We start from the raw sequence: 21,865 nt of genomic DNA, 5'->3' as shown, positions 1-21,865 counted from the left end.
AAAAAATTAGCTAATGAATAAATCTGGAAGAAAAGTAATAAAAACCGATTATAAATTAGTTTTATTGACAAAATACACTGTTTATCAACTGTTTTTAAAACAAAAATCAGGGAAAGATTAGTTTAAACAACTCAATGCAATATGTGTTAAAATGCAAAGATTCCGAACCACTTACAATACAAAGGTGTTAAAGCTAAATATGAAATAAGCTTAAATTAACCTGTCTGTTGATATAGGGAAGATTCTGCACAGGCATAAAGTACATTGTGTATTAAAGAGCACAAATAATCATGTTGAGTTCAGTTATCTGAAAACTGCTCATGCTGTGAGTAATTCAGCAATAAATGATAATAAATCCATTAGTAGATGTTAAGTATTTAACTATCCATCCATACATATCCACAAGCTGCCAGTCCGTCTTTTGAGTCGTGGGTGTGCTGGAACCTATCTCAACTAGCGATGGGTAAGAGGCGGGGTACACCCCAGACAGGATACCAGCTCATTCCTGGGCCACCTGAAAAACAAACAGCCATGCATGCTCACACTCACACCTACAATCAATATGATATGTAGACCAATTCAACTAATTAACTTTTAAAGTCATTATTTTAACCTCTTAGTTATATGAATGTAATATTGAAGCATGCCTGTTACTAACAGAAACTTCACCGATGAACAGTTTCCCCATCAGGGGATTAATTTTGATGAATGATTTTGACAAAGTTAGATTCTTCTCTGGCAGAGTACATCTGACCCCTGCTGTCATCAAACTGTATTCACAACTGAAAGGACGATGTTGCAATCAACTAGCAGAAATGTCAGACATGTAACCAAAATCAACAGAGAGGGTTATGGGATTATGTGATAATGTTAATTAAATCCATCAGACAGGGTCTTTTGGTATTCAACCCAATTTACTTTATTATCCATTAGATCTTCACATAATAAACAATGTTTGGTGAGAAGTTTAATATAAAGTTTTATAATCAGTTTAAAAACAGGTCTCTCTCTCTCTACGTGTGTATGTTGTGTGTATATTTTGTAATGTCAATATTTTATGGATACAAATGTTATTTTTACTTTAAGTAATAAAAGAAAAAATAATGGTTTTTTTTCTTGATAATGTTTGAATGTTTCAAACCACTTATTTTTTGTTATTCTCTTAATACATAAATGGAAATTCTCCATCTTTAAATCCTACATTAGTAATCTTGAAATGAGAGATCTTTATCTTTCATGTTTGAGGAAGAGGAAACAGACAAGGTCAAAATTAACACCACTGTAGTTCAAATAGCCACCCAGCTCCTTCTTCCACGAACAGGTTAGACCACATACAGGACACATCAGGAGGATTTACTGGCTGGCTTGTCCCAATGTCCTTTGCTTTCTATTCAGTCTGAATGAATTTTTCAGCAGCTTTCATTTTGGACAGGCAGAGGTTTGGTTGGTTCTGTGTAGTCCTGCAGAGCTCTGCAGAAATTAATCCCAAATTTGAGCTTGTAGAACACTTAATACTGCATGAATGCTATTTTTTTTGCATTATTTAGGCTCTTTGGGAATAAAATCTGCAGAAGGACTGTATCATGCAAACAAATGCCAGTGGACTAAGAACCTTCACCTGCGTAAGCAGAAACAGCTGTTAAAATGAATGAAGGAATGAATGGATGGATGAAATATCCTTTCAGTACTTTTAAATTTGTTTCAATATTGGCATCAACAACAGGAAGGACAAAAACAATCCCTAGAGACAATCAGAGGTATGCAGTATTGTCATCCAAAATCACCTTGCCTGTCAAGTCACCATGTTTGATAGTAAATGAACCGTGTGATATTTACAGGCAGGTGATGTCACCATTTCTTCTTCCCAGTATATAGCGGATTAGACACTATAATGATGTATTGCTGCCCTCTACTGGCTTCTTATGATCTTTTGGATAGGTTTTTTTTTCTGTTATACTCATCAGTTTCAAAAGAGGAAAAATAATCTAAAGTCTGGTAGGCAAAGGTCGTCCAGTTGGATTAGCAAGACTGGATGTGTAAGCTCTCTTTGTCTGTTGCATCAACAAGCCATTCAGTATAGATCAAGAAAAGGAAGGCTTGTAGTGTAAACCAACATGAAACAAGTCAGAACATGGTGTTTGTCATGGGAACAGGACAGATTGAGGCCAATAGGTCTTTCTGCTCAAATGAGGTCTTGTGTGACTTGTTAATGTATAAAATGTGACACCCTCCTACTTTTTTTTTTCCAAAAATGATTGTAGTTCTCCCACCAAACATTTTATAATTTTATAACAGTCATAAGTTAGTTGAACTTTTTTACTGTGAAATGGTGGATAGTCACTAAATTAGAATGTTTTTGCTGTCAAATGGGAAAGGGTTCATCTCTATTAGTGGTCTACTGATGACAAATCAACCCTCTTGCCAACACCACTCCTCTATTCAACATGTATCATCCACTTGTAGCACACACACACGCACGCACGCACACACACACACACACACACACACACACACACACACACACACACACACACACACACACACACACACACACACACACACACACACACACACACACACACACACACACACACAATCTATCAGTTCACACCAGCCTCATGCCATGGACAATGTGGACTCACAGTGCCGCTGCTTCCTCATTCCAGTCTCGTCTAAAGCATGAGGCTGGAATGAGGAAAATCAGAGGCCCTAATTTGTTGAGTCATATTGAATCGTGGGATTTGAGAGACTGTCTGTTTTAACATGCTATTAGTGAAGTTATGATTTAAACCTCAATTCTAATATTTAGAGTACCATAGTGTTCAGTAGCTGGTTAATCTTGTTTTATAATTGTTGTGAAAGCCCTGTTGCCCAAATCACAACAGCCATGAGATGTCCATGAACATATACAGTAGTACTAAATGTGCACAGAACTCTTAGGATCCTGTGTCGATTAGTGTGTGACATCATGAAAACATCTGAGTAACCGCTAATCCCTCCAGCGTTACAACTCTTGGAAATGTCAAGACTGCATTTCCACAGAGTTGCTGAGCTGGATTCTCAAAATGACACACTACATGGATGAAAGTGTAAAAATACATGTTTTCACATCTAACTGTAAACCTGAGACGATGCTTGCTTGATTAAGTGTGACTTTTTAATTGATGTAAACAATGAATTATCAAAGAAGCCATTTTTTTGTTTGTAATGTTTTAGTTTTCTGGTATTGACCTAATCAATGAACTCATTGTTCCAGTAGTTGTACAGCGTAAACAGCAAGGAAACACTTTTTATAAAATGCAATTCATGAAATTTAAAAAAAAACAAAAAACAGCCCACAATATATTAAACAAATTTCACTCTACTGGTCAGTTCCTCTGTGCTAAAGATAATTTAAGTACAAATACGCATTACATGACATTGTCATGTGTCCTTCAGATTGTAAAATACAGCATTTCAAAATGTCAGTGTGGTGCTAGCTCAGCAGATAAGCCGAATATGCATGTACAATACATGATGCAGGTACATCCTTTCAATGTATGATGGACATTTATGTTACCTGTGATGTCTTATGAACACATAATGTGCCCTCCCCAAACCCAAGCAGCATGTACGACACCACCGAGTCAATCTGGGACACACAGACAGCATTGGCATCAATGAGAAATCTGAACTCTTTAGACACTGCAGGGATTTCATTACTTCTCGGAATGGTTGCTGAGCAGCTCTGGGAAATACATCAGGAAGCATTTTGGCTAAACAGTCTTAGTGGCACATCTCTAGTAGATTGAGGGGGCAGAAAATAAAAACTCCCTGAGAGAGGATTCAAGACAGGCTTAAAATGGTGTGTATTTCCTCTGCCATTTGGGAGAACTTGGTATTTATTAACTCCCAGATGTAGCAAATGTTTCACATCCCTGTAACAAAGACCAAGATTGAGGCAATGCACAGCGAAGATTCCAGCATGGGTGACCTTTAACCCTACTCTATAATGTTTTGACTGCAGGTGAAGTGATCAGTAACAAAATGTGCTGCACCAAAAGACATTTTGACACATTCATTAACTCAAGACACATTTCGTTTGGCCTTCTCTTTAAGTTTCTTGTCCACAAGTCTCTCCATTATAATCTGTAAAATACAATAAAACAAGAAACATGTCCTTCGATTCAAGACAAACAATATAAATTGTCACGTAGACTATTTGTCCTTAGCTACAGCAGCTTCACAGGCTGCTCTGTCTTATTTAAAATGCATTCAGGCTTAAAATCAGTCAGTTTGGATATTTGGTGGATAAACAGCAGCCATGGCTCCGGTGGTGAGCGCCTGATTGAGGGAGATGTGAAGGACACTAAGCCAGCTCCTGCAGAGCGACAACCTAAAACAGCTCTGGTTAATCTCTTGACTGCCAGCAGTACTCCACTCGTGTGCGTTCTTGCAGGTTGTGATGGTGTGAATGTGTCCACATGTCACAATTCATTGTTACTGTCAAACCTCAAAAGCAGATGGACATCCTCTCATTGCTGCAAACATCTGACACAAACACCAACCTCTGCACCAATTCCTCAAACCCTTACAGACCTGATCACCTAATAATTAACATTCACATTTAATGTACCTGCAACTTGATGCACAGCAACCCAACAGACTCTAAAACATGCAACACTCTGATTGGGTCTAATTCTACCAGCCAGACTATTTATAACAAAGAAAATTTTAAATTGTAGTATTTGTAATATATTCAATCATTTCCTTTGTTATTCATTTCACTTCATTCAGTTCACTTCATTCTGTTGTGTACCAGAGCTCCTCCGTGCAGACTTTGCTACACACTAGCAGCATCACTACCCAATCCTCTGCAACAGGCACAAATGAAAGGCTAAATATTATAAAGTGGAAGGTCAGTCCTGCCACATTCATGGAGTTGTTTTGGCACAATTGCTGCATGGTGGCATTTTTTTTGTGATGTAAATACTGGCATTATGTCGTATGAGGGTAAAGTACAGACAACAGGACTGACAGGGAGTGTTTTGGGCCACCGTCATCAAGAGGAGAGGGATCAAAAGACAAAAAAAGAAGGCAGGTACAAGTAGGAAGATTGGACATGAAGCCACAACAGGAAACAACTTGATATAGGTGTCATGTTTGGGGTGGGATTATCTACATCAGCCACTAAAAGGATTATTCATCCCTCCAATTTTAATATCCATCATTTCTGACTGTGGGTTTGTTTAATTTGCAGCAGAAGAATCAGGATAAATGAAATATGTAGATATTTCTTTGACAACTAATTTTTCAAGTTCCCTTGTGAACTTGCAAGAAAAATGACTGATGCTTCATATCGAACTCCTATTATCTTCTTAAACAAAACTGTCTGTTCATCATCTGTGTTTTGTCCTCTTTGCTGCTGTTAAATGTGTGACAAAGAAGTGAAAAGTGAGTGTAAACTGGTACAACCGTCCTGTAATGTGTCCGGGGATGAGTGTTGAGGACAAGGATGTTCTCTGACAAAAATAGCCCATGGCTGTGAAATTTAGCTGAGAGTCAAGGGTTTCAAATATAAAGACAAGCCAGCGCTTTCTCCAGAAGTCGTTCTGTGTTTGCTGCTTGAACATCCAGTGTTCTAACAGAACATTCCATTTGCAAAAGCTTTCCAATGAGAGAAAGTGTCCTCAGTGTGATGTTTTTATGTTATGCAGGCACAATTCTAAGGGTTTGTCTTTCTTTGATTACCACTGATGATTTGTCCATGAAACTAGACCTATCCAGTGACTCAGGCTGGCGTATTCATCCCTGAGGACGGGAGTTGTCTTTCGAGCTGTAGGTACATATTCTAAATGTGGTGCAGAGCAGGTATCAGATCCACCGCCCAGAGCCCTCGGTGCGATTCTTCCTCCTCTTCTTGCACACATAGTAGACTGGGAAAACCACTAAACCTAAAGAGAGAGAACACACAAAAATATATGAACAAATAGGAACATAAATACATACAAATCTACATTGACAACACATTAATCTGCAAGCGGTCATCAGTGAGATGTCCAGACACGGGAAGAGATTACCTCTAATTATAATTCAGTTGAGACCTCAGTAGTTCACATTACTGTCTGACAGAGAGCAGCTGGAAGATGCTAATAGCAAAATGTAACGTCATAACAGTCTTTATTTCTGAGGATATGAACACATTATATTCCTGCACCTATGAATACTGAGCATGCTAAAACACTGGTGTGCATCACAAGTACTTTGCAGAAACAGAGCACCTGCTTTGCTGCCTAGAAGAAACCATCTACAAAGGAAATAAACCGTTTAGCTGGTTACTCTGGAAAATTAACGTGCATTTAGATTCATGGGTAAAGCGACATTACCTATCACCAGCGCAAGAGATCCAAACACCATGACCAGTATAATGACCACCGGAGCGATCAGGACCTTTGTGGCTGCAGACAACAAAATCAGAGAGATGGTCATCAGAATTATTTTGGATAGAATATAAATTACATAGTTCAAAAGGACTTTTTTGTGTAATTTTAATGAATCCATTCAGAAGTTTTAAGATGTTTGGACACCAGAGTCTCAATTTCACAGTGTAGGTAGGGGAAAATTAAAACTTCACGGATAGCAACATGTCTCTTATAACATGCCAAATCTGTGCAACCAAAAGCCTGTGGCGCAAAGACAGAAAAGGGCGCTGAACTGTGTAAATGATTCTTATTAAAGGACACATTAGCTCACGTTTCAACTGGCTGCCTGTTTATGTAACTAGATGTAGCTGTGATTGAGAGCACAGTGAAAGACACCAGAGGAGCTCAGCTTACTGGAAGTTAGCTAGTGAATACATCTGATAATACTGAATAGATAAGTACAGTTGGAATAATATATGTGTTGTTTATTTTGAAAAGCTCTCCTTAGTGGTCTTAAATATAGAAGTCACAGATCATACACTGCTGATTACTCTTCATACGAGGCTAAAGAGGCTGTAAAGCAATGCAGAAACAGACTCAAAGCCTGAGGGAAGGAGCTGCTCCACAGTCTGGTGGTCCGATAATGGATAAGTGTGTACCGCCTGCCAGATGAAAGCAGGGCAGACAGATCACTATGAGTCTATATGCAATAAGATGACAGGAATGCAACCAAAGGCTGTTTCTACCACTCTTGTGTGCTCTGATCTAACATTCTAGTCCACTATTTTTATGTATTTTGGGATGATTTTGAGTGTCTTTTTTTAGAAATTACCTTCTGATGCAGGATTACAGGGAAAACAGTCAGGTTGAGGGATTACAGGAACTCATCAAATAAACTGATCGCTAACTTGGTAGTTTAATACTAAAAAACTTACTAAATCCATCAAATTTGACCTAAACTAATTGGGCTGATAACAGCAGTAGTTGTACTATGCAGCTTCAAACCATGACTTGGTTTAATGTAAAACCGGATATTAATATATTTTTAAGTGTATGCTATGAAAAATGGCACAAACATATCAGCATCTCTTTGTGTGTCAGCATGCTAGTTAGAGATAAACAAAGTATAGCTGAGTTTGATAGTAAAAGTCACTAACTGGACCTAACTGTGGGGCAAAAGAAGCGTGAGCAGTATTCATCCTCTGGTTGCCTTGATTGCCTCAAAGATTTAACAGGATCACCTCCTATAATTGTGGAGCAATTTCCTATTGGACTAAAATGATGAGGCGACCCACGCCACCATCGTTTGGATCAATCTTCTAAATTCGTCAATCAAGTAAAAGATTCACCAAAGCCTAAATAAAATGACATTTTCAAGATTCCGACACCAACATACCACAGATAGAGCCTCTAACTAGCCGTCTCAGATGTGGTTTATTTGGTAGGTAGCGATACTTGCACCCAAACACGCTGAGGTTGGATGTATGGTCCCCGAAAAACCTGACGAAAGGAAATTGAAGGTGAAATCACATCATGACATAGAAAAGGAAGAATAAATGTACGGAAAATTTTTACAAAGCTTCAACTAAGATTGCCACCTTAGGCGTCTGTAGCGCTCTCCACAGCGGTAACAGAAGTTTGTGTTACACTGTGTACATGTCATATGGTCACACCCCTCTGTGCGCTGGATATGGATCTACAGAGGCAAGTGGAAGTGAAAAGTAAAAGGGAGAATGAAGGCTTTGTAACATCTAAGCAAAATATACATGCAACCACACACCCGGCAACCCTTTACTTTTTGGGTTCTGTATTAGCGAGCAGCTTTTCTATCAGCCAGGCATAAAATTCAGCTGCTCTCTGCCTCTTGTCTGGATAAACACAGCATGACACCAATTTGTTGGAGTCTAGGTCAAACAGGGTTCTGCTTTCAGAACAGAGCCTCATTGAGCGTCAGGATGATGAACGCGGATGGAGAGCATCTCCTAAACCTGTCATTAGCGTAATTTATGTGTCGCTTCAGTCATTTTCTGACAGTCTAATTAGATATTGTGCAGACTAACTTAGATCAGGCTGGTTTTATGACCGTGAGAGCGAGTCTATCAGATTTGGTTTTGTGCGGCAGAGACATCATTATCGTTCTCAATACACTCCTCGTCTCTGTGTCTCTGTTCCGCTGGTCCACGTACCTTAAATCTCTCCCTCCATCTGGTTCTCTACAGGATTCCATCTATCATCTGTCCTAACTGTAATGCCTCCTAACCTTCACTGAATTATTCATCTGCAGTGATTCCACCCTCCATCAGTGCAATCTTTCCACTTAGACACGCCCACCATGGTACACAACAAAACACACCTTTATAATACCTTGTATCCTCTGTTGACCTCTGCTCTTACCTTGCACTGAGGACATTTCTGCGCATTTCTTTGTCCGTGCTCTATAACACTAGCCCAGGTGCGTAGCAGCTTGTCTCCTTTCCTATATTCGCGACACCTGAGCCCATTGTGCCATGGCGCGTGGCACTTAAAGCACCACAAAAAGTGGCAGTTTTTACACTGGATCTACAGGGAAAGAAGATATATTTTTCTGTCACTGTTCTGTTACTTTCTATAAAGTTCATGTGCAGGTCAAAGATTGTGTTTACCTTGTATTTGTGCTCTGACCGGTCCAGATTACACTCTTTCAGAGAGGTGAAATGGCTGCATTGCGGACACGGTTTGGTGCCCGTGTCTAACTGGCTCAGCTCCAAAAAGTAATGATACTTTGCCAAGTCTTCATTTGTTAAATGGGAAATGACCAATCCCTCCTCCAGGTACCCGCTGCATTCTGGGATGGGACAGCTAATATCAGATTTGGCTATTCGCACCTGAAAAAACACAGACAATAGTGTTCACAGGTAGAGTACAACACTACAATATTTACAAAAATATTATAAGCAATAACTGAAACATTCTCTGAACTACCTGTGCACCTCAGATGTGTTTATAGCAGGGTTCTTCAGTATTTTGATGATGCATCAGTTCCAAATCCACACGTGAACATTTACTCCACTAATGGGAAAATGGTTAATTACTCACCAAAGAATACAAGGGAGAAGGAGTATAATAACGAGCAGTTATTTTGTTATTTGTTAACCTCTATTTAACCAGGAAAATCTTGTTGGGATTGAGAATCTATTTTCCAATAAAGTCCTGGCCAAACAGTTTCAAAACACACTAGAACCAAAGCAGTCACAAACTACAACATCCCACAGCACCCCTGAGTTCAAAATTTTACCCTGACCTACTTGCATAGGTCAAAGATCAAAGCTAGCGCTCTGAATACTTTCATAGATCAAAGCAGTAGCTTTGATCTATGGTATTACTAACACTGTCCTTCTCCCTCGTCTTTCCATCTTATACGGTTCCTGAGTGTACAAAAGTTGAAATTTGACCTTGACATAGTTTTCTCAAGGTCAGTGTCATCATTTCAATTTCATCCCCTTTGCTGTCCGAGTAATGTGCTTTTTGTTTCATCTTTCTATTGGCAATGGTTGCAAAGATATTTGGTGGACTACCGAACTGACAGACAGTCAAACAAACGAAAACTGACAATTACAATACATCCCCGCTTTGAAGCAGGATGTAAAAAGAACAACAGTTTTCACAGCAAGACCAAATAGAAAATAAGGATAAAAGGAGAAATGAGAAAAGCACCTAAAACAACAAAGAACTACATCAATTAAAACACTTACAACCAGAAGGCTCTTGTACATAAATTTTTAAAATAGACTTCAAAACATTCAAAGAGACCAGCTCATTCACACTGAAGTCATTTGTTTGGGCAGCAAACCGAAACACTTTCTTGCCAAGTTCAATTTGGATTTTAGGTACAGTTGATAATTACAGAATAGTCCTCTTCTGGATTTCTTGATGTGTGAAACAGGAGATAAGAAGGAAACAAACCCAGAATTACCTTCTAAACATCTAAACAAGATTACACCAGTGGCAGAGCCTGTGGATGGATAACACAGTCTATCTAAGGCAGAAATTCAAACACAGCGGTAGGAGCTTCGATGTGGTTGACATAGTTGTGTGCATGCACTGGGAATGTGCATACACTTAAAATGTGCATGCATATAAAATACATCACCAAATCAAAAAGAGCAAAAAAAAAGGAAAAGAGTCGACTAGACTTGCTTCAGGTTCATTGAAGACATTTCACCTCTCATCCAAGAGGCTTCAGTTTTGATTTACCTCAACCTGAATGTCTAAGAACCTACAAAAACACCTCCAAAATTGAAAGTTAACACATATCAAGACACACACATGCTTGTACGCACGCACGCACACACCCACACCCACACCAGACTTTGAGTCACACAACAACACAACTCTTGGTTAAGGTTACACCTTGGGGAAACACAAGGGTTTACCTCATCTGATATGACCAGAGGATGAAATCATCTTCCAAAGACTCTCTGACCTCTTATTTTCTTGCTTCCATTCACCATGTAATTCTTTTTGTTCTTATTTCCTCTCAGGGCATCCACATTTTCTTCTATGTTTTCTCTGCTTACTCATCTTTCCCTTCCTCATCTCTTATTTTTCTGTCACTTTCATTCTTTCGCTCTACCCATATTTTCACTCAATCCAAGCTGGTGAGAACTGCATATCGGACACGTAAGGCATCCTGTTAGTGTGTCTGAGTGACAGTGTGTGAAATAACAGAAAGCAAAGAACAAGTATCTGATGGCGTTACACCCAATATCATGTGAGGTGTGTGTAAAATAACACACACACACACCCGTGTAGGCAGACTGAAAATCCAGTATGTAATATTGAAAACGTGTCTGCAGCAGGTCTGACACAGCTGATGTGTTCGTATTGTTGCTACAACACAATCGTCCTGATGGCCACTGGCAGACTGGTCGAACGGGTTACAACCTTTGCCTCTTTCTCACCTGCACGTGTCAGTGTGAGTGTTTCTGAAACCTGTGTGACGACACGAGCCGACATGAAAACACACAAACCGTCATTACAGTAAAACATCTCATCACATGATCATGATGATGGTGTGAGGCATTCCAGGACGATGGCAACAAAACCAGAAGTACAAATAGTTATCTTATACGTTTACTGTTTGTGGACACTATCATGTGAGCATCTGCCCTGCAGGGAGTGTAGTCAGAAAAACACACAATCCATGGTTCGGTTAAAAGTTCAGTCTGTAAATAAACAGCCAACAGGATCACCAGCTGATGTGAAACGGATTTTACAAGCAACCAGTATGACTTCACATGATACACATTATCATAAACCTACATTTTAAACACTGATTACAATATTTTCTCTGTCATAATGCATGTAGTGAAACAACATAAGGCAAAGTATTTGTGCAGTCACACTTTATCATTGTGAACCGCAATGTGATCAACAGTCATCATTAATGGAACAATAATGTCTACAGTGTCAATAATGTCTACTTTTATACAACCAAAATCTACGAGCTAAAATAAAAATACTGTATCCAAAACCTAAAACGGTTACAACGGTTCATATCGTGATGATAACCAGTGAGCGTCCATCAACCCTGACAGCTCTACCTCTTAAACGCCACGTGTTCAAACTGTGAATGCGGTTATCTTAAAATGTATTGATTGCGTCTGTGTGTTCAATAAATGGTTGAAACGTCCAGTGTCCGCCAATCTAAGTGACTGCAATTCAAATACAAACTCGTCCAAAGCACAGCAAATATTGACAGTTTAATTATGATGACCTTTCTGTAAGTAATACTGTTGTATAGCAACTAGTTTGTGATCCATTTATTACCCACATTTGGGACATCTGGGGTCATTTCAGCTCATCTGATAGCCTCATGTACTCAGCAACTACAAACACATCCACAACATCTAATAAAGCCAGACAAGAGAAGGCTGAGGTGCAGCTACTGATGGTTGGCACCAAGAATGTGTGTTAAAATATAAAACAAAACAATGACAGAAAAAAATACAACCTATACATGATTGACACGACCCTTTTCCCTTTTGTCATTGTTCATATCAGAGTGTCTTCTCTTCTGATCCTTTGTCTTTAAATGACTTTAATCAGACTTTGTCATCAACACATGATCACTACAGGAAGAAAGCACCCAGGATGACTCATCAAAACTCATCAAAACGCATCTAAAAAGTGTAAAGTAAATCGTAGTAATAGCAGAAAAAAGTTTATACTGTGAACTCTGTGCCATCAGTTCAGGAACACAACACTTAAAATAATCCATTCTGAAACACTTTGGCTCTGTTGGAGAGCAGGGACGGCAATCTGCCTGTTCGCCCACCCCTAATTAAAGGAGGCAAATGTTTTCACCATCTATTATTCATTTTCTCCATTTCTACTTACAAACTGTCACAAGTATTGATAAACACGAGCTCTCACCAAACTTTAGCAGTAAAAATATCCTACCTGGAGAGACTGTTGCTTAGAATAACCCACGATGTGTTTTAGCTAAAAGATATATTTGCCCTTGTGTTGCTCTTTTGGGATGCTGTGACATGCTTTCTGTCAAGAGGCATTCTGGGAAATAAGATGAAGAACCACAGATACAGTAGTGGGAGATGTTTGTTTTTTTTGTCAGATTGGAACTGCACAACAGGATGCAAGAAGTGTTTCAGAAGTGATCACTTCCTGAAATAGTTGGACCTTAGAGCAGGAATGGAGTCAAACCAAAACCTGCATGAGTCCCACCCGCAGAATTAATTCATCATTTCACGACACATCCCCCACAGATCAGATTTAGAGCTGTAATTAAAACATGGAGTTAGATGCGCAGTGCAGCTCCTGGTGAGGCTGTGGTCTCATTTAATGTCTGCCTTCAGGTACACCACACCATCATCTACCAAACTAGTGTGACAAGGAACGAACTGCGTTTCACTGACGTCAGCCAGCTGCTCACACACCCCACGTCATCTGCTGATTGGGGGAAAAGCTCACATCAGCACCGTGACGTCAGTGACCCCCCCCCCCCACACTCCCCTCCAACCAACCTGGGAGCTGACGTAGAGCTTCAGACACTCGTCACACACAGGCTTCCTGCAGCAGGGCAGGGGTGCGATGGGTTTACCTTCTAGGCACACCCGGCAGCTCTGGATAGCCGTCCCTTCACCGGCCCGCAAACCGGGCAGCCAGGAGTTCACATACCCGAAACGGTCCGCTAGGTCCTCCACTGTGTACAGTTCCGGTTCGGAAGTCGAACCCGCTTCGTTTCTATTGTCCACGTTGGATTCCGGTGCGTCAGACGTGACAGTTTCAACACCCGTGATTTCTTTTTGACGGCTGTCGCTAGCGATGCAGTAAACCGTGCAGTAGACATGTTCTGTGGAGTGAAACGACCCCGCCGCTGTGCTGCCGTCACTCCGCCGGCGGTGAGCGCTCTCAACGGAAACTCTCTGCAAATCCGAAGTCTCTAAATCGCTGGAGGTTGGCTCGTTTTCCACCGCAGCGTCGCCCGTTTCGATGTCCGACTTTTTAAAGCCCTCACATTCCCTCCCGTGTTCCTCCGTAACTTCTCCGTTAATATTTCCTCCTCGGTTTCCATCCTCTGCGCCCCCCTGCACCCAACTGTTTGTATTTAATCGAAGAGAGGGAGATTTCGAGACCCCAAAATTCCTCCTCAAAATCTCGACCGCGCTCGCCCTCCTCCTCCTTTCTCCTCTCGTGGTGCGTTTGTCGCCCGTCGCATCTTTGTCGTCCTCGTCCGGCTTCCTCTCGCTGCCGCCGTCCAGGGATAACCGCGAGTTGGATCTGGAGACACGGAGATTAAAGCGCTCAACTTTGCTTTCTGTGCGGGAAGTTTCTGACGGGCGGTTGTGTGGTGATTTCACTCTCCCTTCTTCAAAAGTGCTGATAAAACTCGGCGTTCTGCAGGCGGCAGGTGTCGGTCCGTCATGGTCCATCCCCGACACGGCTCTCCCCATTGAGTGAGCAGTCCTCTCCCCGGCCGTCCTCTTCTCAAACTCCGACCACCAAAACAAAACAAAGCCTGCGGCTCGCTACTTCCTGGTGGTGTCGTCATCGTGAAGGAGAGCAGCGATTGGTCGATGGGAAGCCTAGCGGTGGAAGGCAGCCCTGGAAGATTGGCACAACAATATACTGTACCACGAAGCTGAAAGGTTTATGGAAAGTGTAAAAATGCTTGTTACTAAGTGTTGAAGCTTAAGACAACACTTAACAGTAAAAGGAGATTTTTGTGTTATATTTTAAATTTAAAAAAAATGTGTGATATCTGTTGGACTTTATTCTGGGGTGACTTGGGTATTGTAAACACTTGTTTAAAAAGTGTAATTTCTCATGAGCATAATAGAAAAAAAAAGGTTTAATATTTTCCTTCTAAATATATGTATCAATCCGAGGTCAGTCAACACACCGGAAAGCAATGTCACCCAAGGTCTCATTTCATAGAAATCACTACTGGAACTGGATCGCCTATCTGGAAATCAGCTGTAATTTCATACATGGACCCAATGTGATCTGCACTTTTAGTTTCCCTCGACTTTATAATCTTTCTGATCATAAAAAATGTGATTAACCCTCTGAACGTTGTTTTTCAGCTCTAACTGAGTGTTATTCATTCCTGCTTCGGGACATTTCTGACACACAAAAGCCAGGAAGAATACAATGTAAATGTTGGGATGCATTTAAATACCCTTGATTATTGATTTCTTTATGCAAAGCTCTCGTGCTTTCACTGTGTGTGAGTGGTGAACAGCTGGGAGCAGGCAAATATTAGTTACTGGTGTTGTCATAGCTCTGTTTTTCCACAGTTGTAGTCCCTTTCACTGTGGCCATGAGACAATGTGTTTGTATATGTGTTTCATGATGGATCAGATTAGTCAGTAGCACTAAATCAAAACCCAAGTTTTCTCCTCATATTTTCAAAAACACCAGACATAACTCAAAAGTAAGACTCCTTTCAGTTTGAAAGGAGCTGGCTGTGATGGATCAGGCATCTGATAACAATATCTCCTGGGTATTTTCTTGGAGTATTTCTGAGTACATCCAAACCAGGAGGTGACTCGGGGGGTGGACCCAGGACACACTGGAGGGACTTGATGTCTCATCTAGATAGGGACGGTCTCAGGATTCCCTGGAGGAACTGTAGAGCGTTGCTGTGGGGAGAGACATTTGAAATATCCTGCTTAACCTGCTCCCACTGTGACCCAGTGCTGTACGAATGGAAGACTGTAAAATGATAGATGAGTGGAAGGATGGATGAATAGATGAATGCAAACAGGGGATCTAAAGTAGAGGTGGGCACAGATATCTACAGCTACAGTACAATAACAATACTGTGAAAAGTTCTGTATATAAAAACAACTTCAGTAACTGCATAATAATAGTGACGTATTTAAATCATTAACTACAGACTAACCCATTTATATTTTGTACATGGACAGATTTTGCAGTGGGAACATCTTTCCAATCAATCTGAATGAGGTGCCTGTGAAATGGGTTGTTTGCTCTCTTACCGTTCCTCATTAATGCCACAGGGCATGAGTCTCGCTGTAATCAGTCGGCTCCCTCTGGCAGTGGCCAATTGGTTTTAGTGGGGAATGCCAGCAATGTTAAAAAGCTTTTACAAGATAGCGTCGCAGCATATTAGAGACAGAAAACCCATTAGGCATGTTCTGGAGTGCGCTGATCCACATTAAACAGGTCAGAAAGTGGGGACACTGTAGACTACAAGTAAATATTTTAAGGGCTTCAAACTTTGGCATTAACTTCATCTTAAAATAAGTAGATTTTTCTGCTTTAAGATGCGTTTTCTTTCTCTTTGACATGGTCGGTGGTAAATCGCTTTTACATCATTATTCCCAGGGATTTGAACTGAATCTATCTGGCAGTGTTAGTTGAGGAGGTAAGGATACCACCCACTTGACCTCCTTACACTGGTTATTGGCGTATTTGCTTGGAAAAAGAAGAACAAAAGGGCTTCCTGGAAAGATGTTAGAGATGTGTGAAAAAAGATCAGGGTCTTCATCATTGCCCCCGGCGTTTTTCTGTGATCCAGTTTCAACAGGTTTAGCTTTTTGAGAAAGAGCATTTTTTCCAGAATTGAAACACATCCAGCTGTACAATAACCTTAAAACAAAGAACTCAGCATGAATAAATTGTCTTTTAAATAAATAATTTAGCAGATATAAAACATTTAGGTCATAGAAGGTTCAAACTAGTAGAATTGACACAGATGGCACCACTGCTTGAAAATGACATGACAGGCTTTTAAATATCTTTTCATTGTATTCAAAATTACTAATAAGGGTTAACATTAGGGTTCCTGCTATGTTCACTTTAATTTCATTGATCTCTGTCAAGCATTTATTGGACAAACTGATCCTAGGACATGCGGACAGACAGACAAGGAGATAACATATAAGGTAACTTGAGGAATAAAATGCAGAAAATTCACACCATAGACACTCCTTCTTTTCTTTCTACTTTCTTCCCATCTGTCTAGTTTACGTCTCGTCACTGGTGGGTTAACCAAAAGAAAAACCAACAGAGATGGTTCCAGTGTTTTAACATTAACAAATCAATCTAGCACCAAACAGATATTGGATATCACTGTTTTTACTGGTGGTTAATGATATGTGGCTGGTCACATAATATTTTAAAATACTCATTGGGCTCTATAAATGCTCCTCTAACAGCCCAATTTAATTTGAAGCTGTGTCAATTAGATTTTTTGATAATTTGATAATTTGCAGAAGCACATTTTTGTTTATAAGATAAGCAGCTGAATAGGACTTATGTAAGTAAGCTGAGCCGTGGAGTGATATGTTCTTTCATACGATACATGACTAAATAACACTGCTGACTGACCATATTTTGCCGTTACACAATAATTTAAATCCAGGTACGATCTCTCCTGCAGGGATGCAAATGCTTTGTTCAAAGTCAGTTTGATTCAGAAGTTTTGAAATGCTCAAATCCTTCAAAACATTCATCAGGGTAATTTTTAATAAAGCAGAGGTGACGCGCGTCTCTCTTTGACTGCAAAACACTGGATGTCTGTCTATTAATCATCATTCACTCCTTCCCATATCATTCCCATATTAGAATAACAGCAGCATACAGGACGTCACAACTGGGAAGCTCTAGAATAGAGTAGTTACACGTCAGAGGAGACGAAGAGACAATGGCTTTCTGGTTTATTGACTCGAGTCAACAAAATACCAGCCTCAGCTCGTTCTGCAAACATGAACCATCAAAACCACTGACAGAAGATCTGTTGACTGTTCCAAAGTGTAAATGGGATCAAGTGACGGTGATGATAAAGGTCATTTAATCTTCACAAGTATTTCATGACTTTGGAGGTTCTGGGTTTAAATTTCACAAATACACTGAAAGGTCCATGAAGGTCCATGCAGGAAATTGTCATCAAAGATGATTCTGAGCGTGGGCAGCTGGGGATGTTCCTGTTTTGGTAACAATCCATATCAGGATCTGGGAATTTTTTCTAATATCCTTTAGTGCTTTCAGATAGTGCCATTTTAATCATTTTGTCTTATTATCTTAGTGTTATGCAACTCACATGTCTGATAAATTAGGATTAACCTCTTCCTCCCTTCCAGAAGTCACTATCAATTTTGCTAATTTAATAAAAGTGACACGTGTGTCTGTCTACATTCTGTGAATAAAATCGATGTCTACATTTTTTACCTCTTAAATTGAATATTTCTAGACAGATGGAGCTTCACATCAATGTCATTGTGTGAACTTGGGCTGCTTGTGTCTCTTTTTGAGGGGCAGATGAATGCATTACATTAATTAACGGTTTCATCCTTTTGGGAGATAAAATAATCAATCTGCTGCTCCTCCTATATGATCGCACACATCATCTCTGAATGAGGAGACGCTGCAAGCCGTTACATCCACCATAACCCATCTGCTGTTCATCACAATGGTTTTATAATGCAGCCTGCCTGATGTGTGGAATAAATGGATGGTTGTGGTAATTTCGCACACATGAACACACACACACACACACACACACACACACACACACACACACACACACACACACACACACACACACACACACACACAAACACACACAAATTTGCTTTATTTATCGTTCCTGTCATCATTTCATTCATTTCTGTGAAAACGTATTTACTGTATAAACTTCGATTTCAAAGAGTGTAATTTGTTGTAATGACTCTTCCAGCTATCTTTCACAGTTGTGCTGTTCATAATGCACAAGTGATCCTTTACACAGCTTTTTCTCATGATTTAAATTTCGGGAAAAAAAACCCACTTTAGCCACCGTCATGTTATTTATTAAAAAGCCATGTGTGGTGATGCCTGGTGAGGCTGGTAACTCTACTATAAATTAATATCTTCAAGGTCATTCATTATATGCTGAATTGAATCCCAGACCTGACTGAATGGCAAATGAAATAATTACAGACTATAGTGCAACTAATTCTCTTTCCTTCAGTTCACCTCCCATTTCCAATAAGCTGTACAATTAGAAGAAATAAAACATAGTAGTCCCACTTGTACACAACATCATACATTAGTAGTCAACTAGAAAAAACAGTACACACGGCCACGTGATTAAAAAACGTCTAGAAGTTCAAAGATACATTTCCTTGTTTTACATTTCATCTTAGTAGCTAGTTTACTCCTTTACTTGGCAAACATTTCCGACTGTGTTATTATAGAAAAATCACAAAGTTCACATTTAGTACTCATTGAAGAGAGTCGAGGAGCATTCAACAGACGAAACGGTTCCCATTTCACAAATAAGTAGCTAGTTATTCACACGCAGCATGAGATTAAATATGCAACAGTTTGGAAACAACTCATGCAAACACACAAAATGTTGTTTCTGTCCTCTGGAGTGACCGTCCGTTGAGCCTCAGCGGGCAGCGACCCCCAACCTCTGTGTAATGTACTGAGTTTACCTACACAACATAACTGGGTTGTGTTGCTTGAGATCAGTTTTCGGGGGGAACTAGTCCATTAGTCCTTCCATAGGTCAAACACGTCTGACCCCAGAAATGTTCCTTGGTTGACAGAGAAGGCCTCAAAGATTTGGTCCAGTGATTGAAACACAAATGCAACCTGTCGAATCACACTCCCAGGAAGAATAGGTTGATTATTTTGAGCAGAATAAAAGAGAAATCATGTTTACCACCTGGAATGCAAATGTGACTTTTGTTCTTCTGATATTGTTACTGGGGGAACCCCAGTAAAAGTGAACCTGAGACCCATCATTTGAGGACTATGTGACTTCCAGAGACCAGATATTCATGAGGGGATACACTTGGCACTTTGAACATTAAAATTTGTGCAGTGGTGGAAGGTGGGGCTGCTAAGTCTCTGGCATCTGTCTGGTTGAAAGACAATCCTCTTTAATCTAACAGTGAGGTTGAACGTGTCACATTGACCACTGTCATTTTATTTATCACCTTTCCAAAAAAAAAAAAAAAAGTAAAATGAAATAATTTAACTTCACTGCTCTTTTTTTTCCTGCATAATTACCAAATGTCATCTTTTTCTTACGTATTTTATAATGGAAAAAAAGCCAATCTGCGATTAGAACATAGCCATTCAGACAATGATTGTCACTTCTGTACAGTGTGTACCTTTCCTCTTTTTACCAGCATCACCTGTACAATATTTTTGAATCATCTAATAATATGAGGAGGTGGATGCTGTAGATCAGGATGGAAAGTTATCATTTTTTTTCTACAATTTAGAGAAAGGGGAATAACATGCCCGCAGAGAGAGATAGAGATAGAAGAAAGTTTGCATTTAGTGCTACAAATGGAAGGGAAACTTTGGGCCTCAATTGCTCATTTTCATGGTTGCTTTCTTTGTTGTGTTTCACTTTATCTGTGTCTGGTCTGACTTGGATGGAAGGCGTAATATTCAGTCAGGAAGAGAGCAGAAGAGATGCATCTGGAGCGACTGTCTCATCTCATTACCCAGACAGAAACTCTCCATGGTATTGGAGATGCTGCAGCTACAAACCCCTCAATTTTGTCTCCAGCATGCCCATCAGTCTACTTGTCTACCTACCTGTCTATCTACCTGTCTGTCAAGTGTTCAGTCTTTCTGTCCTGGCAGCTTGAATTTCTACTGTAAACATTTAGATTCACATTAGTAGTAAAAACATGGTACATTGTGTGTGTGTGTGTGTGTGTGTGTGTGTGTGTGTGTGTGTGTGTGTGTGTGTGTGTGTGTGTGTGTATGTGCATGCGTGGATTCACATATGCATTCCTCAATCTGTCTGTTTCATGTACACATGCACATATGAAATGATAGTATGTTATCCTACACTGATATTTGACAATCCAGTTCTCTGGTGAAATGTTGTGGAACACGACCTCCAGTTCAAGTCCAATCCATGTTCACCTTCACTTTGTCGCTGTTTGCAATCTGAATCCAAATGCACCATGAAGCAATGTTAGAAAAGTCTTCTTTGTAGATGCTCGATGGTTGGAAGTCCAGTGTCACAAAGAGCTTCAAGTTCCAGGTGCAGGAAAATCTGCTCTGCTATGACGACACGTCTCCAGGTTTGTTTTAACTCTTTGGTCAGGTATATCTGCACTTGAAAGCTTCCAGATTCCATGATATTTGAGGCAGCAACTGATTTCTCTAGTGACTTGAAAAAACATGGCTCATGTTGACATCTCTTTGATTCTACAGATTCCCTAAGTTCTCTTTCGGAAGCCTGATGAATGACGTCAGCAGGTCAGCAGTGAGTCATGACCGCTTTGCTTCCTTTTGCAGTGCAGATATCCGACAGCACATGAGGAAGCAAGTCGCTGACTCCTGATTATGTCCCTCTGAGACAGAAGGATGAAGCTGTCTTTACTGTGTTTGCAGTTACTGTGTTTGGCCACTTGAGCCCAGTGTTTCATCAGGAATAGACCCAGCTCCTTCAAAAACAGGAGACTTGGCAGACAAACAATAAGACTACTGGGGATATTTGTGGTTTAAAACAGAGAATGATTTCTGTTCTCTCTCTCTGTTGTTTACTAATAGACAGCTGGAGTAGTAAGATCAGGGTCTGAAGCAGTGCTCCTGGTTTTACTTTGACCTGTACAAAGAAGAGAGGAAATGGGGATGTTATAAACACTGAATAGATCACTTATAAAGCTGCATAGGTTTAAAGGTAAACATCTGTGTGAATTTCTTGAACAGTCTCTGATAAAATAAAGAAAAGGCATCTGGATCAACAGTCAGATTGACATGAGGATTGATTTGAATAAATCTGAATTGCCCATATTTGTGCTGCATATGCGACTTTCTTTTGCCAGAAGGCTAAGTCAACCTATACCTTGCATTATAATGTTTAAAACAATTTTGCTTTCTGTATAAAATCAACATCAGAGCCAGTAAATAATATTTCTACTCATTACAAATAGTTTAATTACTCCCAAAAATATCAAAATGATTGTCAGACAGTTTAA

General features: G+C 40.0%; 2 protein-coding genes across 3 annotated transcripts in view; both read right to left on the bottom strand.

Moving 5' to 3' along the window:
- Positions 1–56: 56 nt before the first annotated feature.
- Positions 57–15,838, bottom strand: rnf217 (ring finger protein 217). 2 transcript variants are annotated; one of them, XR_011038930.1, is made up of 8 exons: positions 13,424–15,838; positions 9,044–9,265; positions 8,796–8,960; positions 8,000–8,097; positions 7,798–7,901; positions 6,366–6,437; positions 5,731–5,933; positions 57–514 (listed from the first exon to the last, which is right to left on the bottom strand). XR_011038930.1 is itself a non-coding variant. In XM_068342502.1 (7 exons), exons 1-7 carry the CDS (start codon positions 14,351–14,353, stop codon positions 5,854–5,856), a joined length of 1,671 nt encoding a protein of 556 aa, XP_068198603.1. In that variant the 5' UTR covers positions 14,354–15,838; the 3' UTR covers positions 3,136–5,853. The 2 variants fall into 2 exon arrangements, 1 of the variants encoding a protein (XP_068198603.1); XM_068342502.1 differs by lacking the exon at positions 57–514 and having other exon boundaries at positions 3,136–5,933.
- Positions 15,839–18,506: 2,668 nt separating this feature from the next.
- nkain2 (sodium/potassium transporting ATPase interacting 2) overlaps positions 18,507–21,865 on the bottom strand; it is a 74,762-nt gene continuing 71,403 nt past the window's right edge. The window contains exon 7 of the mRNA XM_068342592.1: positions 18,507–21,492. Within this exon, the coding sequence (XP_068198693.1) occupies positions 21,483–21,492 (10 nt within the window). The 3' untranslated portion in view covers positions 18,507–21,482. The remainder of the gene's footprint in view (positions 21,493–21,865) is intronic.

The sequence above is a fragment of the Antennarius striatus genome, chromosome 19, assembly GCF_040054535.1.
Source record: "Antennarius striatus isolate MH-2024 chromosome 19, ASM4005453v1, whole genome shotgun sequence".
NCBI classification, from domain to species: domain Eukaryota; kingdom Metazoa; phylum Chordata; class Actinopteri; order Lophiiformes; family Antennariidae; genus Antennarius; species Antennarius striatus.
This window is presented reverse-complemented; position numbering and strand designations above follow the sequence as displayed.